The sequence below is a fragment of the Corella eumyota genome, chromosome 6 (genome assembly GCF_963082875.1).
Source record: "Corella eumyota chromosome 6, kaCorEumy4.1, whole genome shotgun sequence".
Lineage (NCBI taxonomy): Eukaryota > Metazoa > Chordata > Ascidiacea > Phlebobranchia > Corellidae > Corella > Corella eumyota.
Window position 1 is genome coordinate 10,639,290 of NC_137495.1, and position 9,026 is coordinate 10,648,315.

The 9,026-nt window shown below is 31.6% G+C and overlaps 1 protein-coding gene across 1 annotated transcript; it reads right to left on the reverse strand.

Moving 5' to 3' along the window:
* Positions 1 to 4,803: 4,803 nt before the first annotated feature.
* LOC145755826 (uncharacterized) lies at positions 4,804 to 6,069 on the reverse strand. The gene is made up of 5 exons (XM_082572068.1): positions 6,041 to 6,069; positions 5,851 to 5,975; positions 5,665 to 5,740; positions 5,283 to 5,516; positions 4,804 to 5,188 (listed from the first exon to the last, which is right to left on the reverse strand). Exons 1-5 carry the CDS (start codon positions 6,067 to 6,069, stop codon positions 4,804 to 4,806), a joined length of 849 nt encoding a protein of 282 aa, XP_082428194.1.
* Between the last annotated feature and the right edge of the window lie 2,957 nt (positions 6,070 to 9,026).

Here is a 9,026-nt window from a genome sequence, read left to right on the forward strand (position 1 = left end):
ATGTGTTTTTGCTCTTTAGTTATATTTTGGGGTATAATCTTTACAATTTATTTCTCACTCCATTATATAACAACCAAAATTGAAAAAAAACGCCACGATGACAACAATTCAAAAGCCGTAATGAATAAAATAATGAACCGGTCACACGCATACCAACCAAAAAGCAATGACCATATTATACGTTTATCAAATAATGGGATAGAATCACCACCTAAAAAAACGTTAACGTGCAATACCTTTTATTAAAAATGACATTATAAACGCCATATAAACCGTATATCATTAAAAAAAAATATTGTATAAATAAATAACAATAAATAAGTAAAACAATTTTCAAAAAAATAAATAAATAATAATACAATTAAACCAGATAAAAAAATGTTATGAATAAAGCTCAGTAAGGCCAAATTATAAATCGGGGATGATAAAAATATCTATGTTAATCCTGTCAACCTAATATTGTTGTGTTTTACAAGTTTTTTTTTAAATTTTACTCTGTTTTCTTTGCGCTTTGTTTAATACGTACCGAAAACGTTTTTATTTTATCTGTCATGCTAGGTATCATAGTATATTTCAAATTAACTTACCTCAAATAAAGATAAAAAATAACATTTGTTACCTGTACTTTTTCAGTTTAAATTTAAAAAACGTCATTATGGTTGTTAAAAATAACATCGGTTTAATTTATTATATAAACAGGATGTAGGGGGAACCATGTTTAATTTTCAAACCAAACAAAAGAAAGAAAAACAAAGAAAAAACCATACTACCAGATCTAGGATAGACCAACCACCCGCATGATAGTAAGTATCTTTGTTTACTCAACATCGTTATACAGTACCTTAATTTCATGATCAGTTAAAATAAATATAATGTAACGAAAGTAAGTAATAACTGTTTGTGTCAAAATATAATTAAAATAAACAAAGAGGCGGCTATGGTACAGTGTAAAAAAATATCAGTAGAATCGCATAGAAATTTATGCAAATCTACATAGACATTTCATTTAATAAATTTTACATACAGATGTATGTTATGTTACAAAACTTGTAAGTTATTTAACATAAATCTGTATGTAGTATTAAAGCTTTTAATGTTTTCTTAAATAACATATGCTTTTAAGTAATTTAAGATTGAAGTTTATCTATTTGTACATAAATTTGGGGTGTAAAAAGATTTGACTATGTTTTAAAAAAATTGATCGAGCGCAAATATTTTTTAACACAATATATGTTAACACGTTTTTAATTTTGTACAATAAATTACAAACTTTATACAGCTTAAAACTTTGACCAAAGCGAATGCATGGTTTTTTCTTACATTTGGCTACACCTGACCTTAACCGCATTTTTGAACGTTAGTAATATATGCCCAGGCAGAGAAAAATAGTTAGGTATTTAACGCCATTATTGCTTTTGATTATATTTATTTAATAATAATTTTAGTTTTTAAATACACCCTTTAATTGTATGCAAGTTTTTAAGTTACCTCGCAGCCTGACTTTACCTTTGCTGTGCTTGGTTATGTTACCCTTACCTATCACCCATATGTTCTAAAATTATTTTTTAGCATTATTTGTGCATAGTTTATTTTTGTTGTCATTAAAGTAGTAAAGTCTTGCCTTATTTACTTCGTAGGCTATTAAAATTATTATATAAGTTGGTATTTTAGGTAACTAAATTAGAAACTTGTACGAAGCTTTAAATTTTAAAACTTAATTTCGAGCTTCATAAAAGCAAGCTCCGGGTTAAGCCTATCTTATACCTGTGAACTATTAAAATTGTTATTGTTGCGGTTTTTGTAATTGCTAAAATGCTTATTTTGTCTTGTGATTTTAGTGGTGAATATATTGCAAAATCTATTAAAGCCTACATGAAACATATTTCTCATCATCGAAATGTGCATAACTATATTTTTAAATGTGGTGTTGGTACTTGTAACATGTCTTTTTAAAATTATACATCTCTACATTCCCATTTCAAAAGAAAACATAATAGTGTCTCACCCTATCAAAAACCAAATGTTGCCCTTACTGCTTCCCCAATAAAGTTGCATATGCAGCAGAAAGTGTCTTGCACATACCAACTTTGTAATAAAGACTTCGATCACTTTTCTGATCTTACTAAACACCTCAAGGGGCATATTAATCAAGGAATTGCAATTGTTTGCACTTGTAAAAAATAATATCCTACATTTTTTTGCTCTGTTTTTATCTAGATTGGAGAGTAAACTTTTAGTTCCACAAAAAAGAATTTTTTTCCAAAATTTTAAGTTGTTTTGAATCTCACTATAGCTCTGGATTCCAAACTAAAAAGATTCTTGAAAATACATCGTTAAACAAAATTGTTGGAGATGGAAGTATGTCTGTTTTGCTTCAGCTTGAACGACGCGTTGCCAACCATTCTCGAGTTCAGGTGAAGAATGGCCAGGATTGCTCCAGTTCAGGGAAAGAATGGCCAGGATTGAAAAGAAGCCGTCAAAGGGTTTCTTATGGAAAAAAGAACTTTGTAGATGAAACATCTACGGTTTGCCCGGAAAAGCAAAGATAAATTCTTTATGGTCTTTACGAAGATGGGGTTAAAGACCAAGAGAAAATAATAGTAGAGCTAAAAAAAGTCGTAACTACTGTCAAAGTGGTAATAAATCAGATGCCATTGGTTGAAATAAAAAAAGATTGGCCCATTCTTTTTACAAAAGCTGGAATTTTTTCGTACCTTTTCTTAATTATGGGTAAAACACTTGAAAATTTCAAGGGTTCAATTATTAATATCAACAGATTGATTCCGCAAAAAAATAAGAAAAGTCCAGCAGGGCTGAAATTTTTGGTGTTCTTATGCTGATTTCATTACACTTTGGAGAGCGTTACGATCAGTTTATTTTAAATGTAAGTAAAATTTAATAAATTTCCTGCCGAAAATGTTTTACTGTTTTTCATATACTTGTGAGTAGTCTAGTATATTTTTTTTATATTTATATTTTTGGTATATATATTTATACCAAAAACTATATAGTTAAATAAACTTTAATTTCTATACTAAATTGCTTTTAGATAGTTTAGTTATAAAACTTAAATATATACATGTAAAACTGTAGCATAGTCATCTTTAAATGATATTTATTTTTACATAAGGTATCAACTTGTTAACTGCCAAACAGTACTCTGTGGATAGGGGGGGGGGAATGTATGAAAACATTGTAAATCCGGAAGATGGACTCGCAATGCTTTTTTTTAAAGAAGTGGTCGAAAAAATGGAAAAACATGGTTACAATTTTTCAATGTAAGTTGTTATGTTAAAAGTAATTTAAAATGTTGTTTAAACACTTGCAAAAACAATCATTTAACATCATATTTTTGACAGGCCACAAGTAGTTGACAAATGGAAGAAGCTAAAACAAAAATATCAAGAAGTTTTAAACAGTTTAGGTAGATCGGGGTCTGACTCGGGCCCAATGAGGTGGGAATTTTTTGAGGGCATGCATGTCATCTATGGCACGAGACCAAGAAGCATTGTAAGTAAATTTTTTATTAGCTTATTTTTGTTGTTATGCTTTTTTGTTTTGAATTTTGATATCTTGTTTTAATAGACAACTGTTGGAAGTACGGCAATAGAGTCAGTTCGTAAGTACCTAGTTTTTGTAATTACCTATATATACCAAAGTGTTTAATTTGTTTATATCTTTTATGTAGCTTGTGGATTGCCGAGGTTTTTAGAAAATGTAGAAGCTGTAGGCTTCCAAATACAAGACGCAGATAATGGTGTGTAATTCTTGAATGTCTGTTTTTAAAAATATTTTACAAAATACACAATTGACCCATTCTTTTTAACCATTATTTTATATGTTGCAGTTGTTCTTCTGGAAGACCTTATCGATTTTTCTGAAGGTAAATATAGGTTATTACTATATTTTTACTGTAGATATAGTTTTTATTTAATAATAATTGGCCTATATTGAATTAGAAGTGCCAGTAACATCACAGGATGTTAGTAGTGTCCCTTCAACAAGTGGCAATCAGGAAGGCCCAACTATAACTGCAGAACCTGATGTTGCTTCTACCAGTTCATTGCCAGGTGTCTCAGGTACAAATAAGTGTTAGCAAGTGACAACGATGCAGAGCAGAATAACATTAAAAGAGGTTTTAGTAATTGCAGATTTTATTTTTGTATAGGTACATCAAAGAAGTCGCAAAGGCGACATAAAAAAAAGACCAAAAAGGTAAAAAATAATATCAGACCATTAAAAAATTTAAAAACATGTTAAGCACAACTTACTTCAAAAAACACAACTATTTTTAATAAATTATAAAAACTATTTTTAAAAAACACAACTATTTATATGTAAGTATAAACTTTTATTATTTTTCAGTTGCAGATTTTGAAACTGTATCCAAGGCCTGCTTCGAAATGTTTAAAGAGCAATCAGAAAAGGACCGTCAGTTTCAGGAGGCAGGGAATGCCAAAGAAAGAGAGGCCCGCAAAGAGGAGCTAGCGAGGAAAATAACAAATTAATTACTGCCTTGATAAATATGCCAAAATAAATTTTGTTTGCCTTTTTTTAATTGTTTTAAATTACTGTGTTTTGTAGTGTATTTTGTGTGCAATTTTTTTCTAATGTTTTTCAGGTGTACTTTGTTTTTTGTGTGCAATTGGTTTTTACTTTTTTTAATAAAAATTTTAAAAAAATATAGATTTTACACTTTATTTGAAAGGTAGTAAAACAAATAAAACAATACTTCTTTCTGTGATAAAATTAGAAAACTCTGAAATGCACAAAACAAAAATCACACATAATTAAAATCTACTACTAGTTCTTAGAACTTCGAACTACATTTGTTCTGTCATTTGGCACTTCATTATTCACCTCCTGAGGGGTGATGTTGTCAACCACAGATGCGTCACTCGGCTCAGGAGTTTGTGCATTTTCACAGATGTTGTGCAAAATGCAACAGGTTGCTATAATAAGCGAAGATGAAGAAAGTGGAAGGGTTTTTTTCAAGATTCTCCACCGTGACTTTAACCGGCCAAAAGCATTTTTAACCACTATTCTTGTGCTGCTGTGATAGCAGTGAAATGAAATTTCGTTGGTTGAAAGATTAGTACCGGTATATGGTTTTATCAGCCACGGCAGAAGAGGATATGCAGCATCGCCTGCCATCATAAGTGGGACCTCTACCGCATCAAGTCGAAACCTTGTAAAATACAAACAATAATGTTATTAAATTCTGTTGTCATAGTTTTATTTGCAGGTAAAATACACAAAACTACCAAAAGTAATATATTTACCTGTAATGACAATCTACAACTCCCTGCAGAACTACAGAAGTAAACATTTTTCTGTTAATATAATCAGCTGATCCTTCATGAGGAGCAGAGATGGCGATGTGACACCCATCAATAGAACCCCAAATTTGTGGAAAATGGGTTGTCACCTGGTTCTGCCGGGCCAACTCCTTTGCCTTCTCATTGGTTGGGATTTTTATATAATTTAATATTTTTTTAATTATAGATCTACAAAACCTAGAAAATAAATGTCTTATTTAAAGCAATGTTTATTATTATTTTACATAAACATTTAGCTAAAATTTGGAACAAACGTACAAGTTTACGTAACGGTGAACGGAAACTTTGGATACCCCAAACACAATCCCTGTTGTCCGATATTCACCTGACGAGGCCAATTGAAAAATAGCTATAGCCACTCTTTTTTTCGGTTGCAATTGGCCTTCTTACAGATCTTTCATCTAATATTGAAAATAATAAACAAATTTGTAGTGTTAAAAATGACATGGTCAGATGGTTTAAGAAACTTCCTTTAGCTGTTTAGTGTTGCACAAATTTTTTTTTAAATTACCTGGTTTCATGTCCTCTCTAATAACGTCAACGATTTTAAAAAAAGTTGCTCTTGTCATTCGGAAATCTTTTAACCAAAATTCATCCCCATAACTTTTTTCAGCAAAATCCCACCAATCAGTTGATCTAATTAGTTGGCAGGTTGTTAAAAAGTTTTAAATATTTCTTTTAATAAAAAGTAATTTGTTTACCTTTTTAATTTCCAAAATCGTCGAGACATTTTAGTTCTTTCTTCAAATTTTTTTATTTGAGTTAAAATAAACAACATAAAAAAACGACTTCTTTGCTGCCTACGTTTCCATTTTCTTATAGAGGCCGTCGTATTACCTGTCTTAACTGGCCTGAGCATCTTATAGACACTATTTGTATAAAGAAATATCAGAAATAACCTTGCAGTATTCATTTTTCTATTGTCCGACCTCTTAATAACCTGCCGATTACTAAATAAACACAAGCGAAAATTGTCTGAAAGCTTTACGCGACGCCAAACAGACAAGCGAAACGGGCTTTTCGATAGGAGGCGCTAAAGCACAAACGGACATGAAAACGCGACTGGGCTTTGGACTAAAAATTAGCCCAAAGTCCATCAAAAACCCCGGCTTTTTATTTGGACATGGAAACGGGCTAAGTAAGAGTTTAGTAAATAATGTTTGGAAAAGCTTATATTATAACATAAGTGTTAAAACTTTTTCTGTCTAACTAAACGCATGTAGCAATAAATCTATCACGTCAATAAACTCGTAATAATACTATGACATCACGATTAGCATTGTTAAAGGTTTGACGTAAACTCACGTCAAGAAATTTGTAATAATACTATGACGTCTCGGCAAAACGGTTTCATTTGAAGAGTTCTAGGGTTTAATGTTACTTTTCATATCTAGTTATAAGTCTATATCCATTTGTAAAACTGTCAAACAATTATTGAAAACATGGGTAAAATTACGAAATGGCCTTGCACTAAGTGCAAAGAGGAGTGTGGGCCAAATAGCATTTTATGCGAAGTATGTATTGGATGGAGCCACTATCATTGTGAAAATTTGAATAAAAATGAATTTATAAATTTGCGTAATTTAAATGATGTGCCATTCATTTGCCAATCTTGCTCTCACTTTCCGGAAAACGGTTGTTTCAATTTCTGTTTATCCTTGTTTCGGTTAAACGAAGTAAAGAAATTTTATATAATTTTTTGGGTCACGTATGTTGTCCGGTTCTAGACAAAACATAATTACACTACGGCTCTGCTAAATTCTCTCGTCTGGATTACGGTGCGAGAGAATTCTTACGTATGTAGAACGGAACGTTGTTTTCTCTTCGTTGGGAGCCTAGGGTTGTGGTAAGGGAATATATATTTGCAGACTTAGATGTCTGCAGAAGTAAAACAACCGTCGGTGTTCAGTAAAGTGGCAAACTTAAAACAATAGGTCTTGTCACCTACGGATTACGGTTCGAGAGAATTCTCTTTTATGGTAAACAACACGTTGTTTTGTCTAGAGTCGGACAACATACGTGAACCAATTTTTTTATTGTCAACGGCGTATCGTTTGCAAACGTGTCTTAAAGTAACTGTCATAATTTAATTTAATGCTAAGCTAAAAATTACTATTATTCATTTACACAGGCTTCAAAATGTGGATACGAGAAATTAAAAAGGTGTGCTTTGCGCGAATCATTACTTTTAAAAAGCGAAAACCAGGCGTTTGTTTCACACGAAGATTATCTCTCAGATTTAGATATACACCCCTACTCCAATAAATTACTGGAAAATTGGATGCCCGAAAAGGTATCACTATATACTCCTGGTGACGGCAATTGTCTTTTTTTAAACACACTTAATTTGGCACTTGAATTAAGAGTGCGAACTTGTATAAAAATGGCATTAAATGAAAAAAAATATGTAAATCATTTATGTTCTACTGATTTTAGCATAGTTTCTCCCGATTTTAGCAAAGCTTGTATAGATTGCTCGAAAAACTCAGAATATTCTTCAGCATGGACAATGTTTGCTTTAAGTAATGTCATCAACAGGCCTATCGTAAGCGTATACCCACCATGTAATGGACCTAATGATAAAGTGGTTCAAATCTTGAATATTCGAATGGATGAAGATGAATACGTTGACGTTGGATGATGCCACTTTGGATTATGTGGACAAGAGATGGTCCTTCTCAGAATTCAATTTGGCTTCCTAATCATTTTGTGCCACTTCGACAGACGAAGGCGTAGTAGGCTTCGGTACTTTCATAAAAAGTCAGAAAACTGATCTCTCAAGCATTCAACTTTCTAAACAAATTCAAAGTGAATCCTCGTTAAAAGAAGAAAATATCTCTCTTGATAATGAAGATTCCAATATTTTCAACCAAGCTAAATTTGGTGTTTTTGAATCTGTAAAATCGTCGAACTCGTCTGTTAAAATCGTGCCAACGACTAACTCTACAAGTTCACTCCATGAAAGCCATCAAAAAACATTTGAGTACTAAAAAAAATAATATGCTGCTAAATAGGTTTTTAAGTGCCGATAAAACATACCAATACCAATTGTTACTATCGGATGAAATCGAATATAAAGTTATTCCACCTGGCAACAAATCGAATAGTTTTTACTTAATTAATAATGAAGAAAATATTTCCAGAAAAATTCAAAACAAAAAAAATGTATTTGCGGATGATTGCGGGGTCTGGTCTAGTAAGCACGGAAGAAACAGGAAGACAATATATTTGGCAAAAGAAAATATGGTTAGAATTATATATTTTAAAGGAAACAAATATTGCACAGAAACGACTTGAATGTTAACGTCAAAGTTCCGATTGGAAGCGACAATGAGAAAGCTTTGACCAAAGCATTGGACATATGTTTCAAAAATCCAACGCGTTTTTTTTGCATCAAACATGTCAAAGATAACGTGACAAAATTTTTGCAGGACAAGAAAGGTGTGGACTTAAAACGTAGGAATGAAATAATCTCCAGCATTTTTGGTAAAGCTGGGCTTGTTTCAAAAAAAAACAAAGAAAATTTTGAAAAAGAGGCAAATCAAATCCTCGAAAAAAACAAAGAACTGGATCATTTTGAAAATTATTTTACGGTCCATTTAAAACATCGTCTTTTCCAGTTTGTTATTTTTCCCCAGCGTTTTAATGAGGAAGATGGATGGTGGACACACAACAACTGTGAGAGTA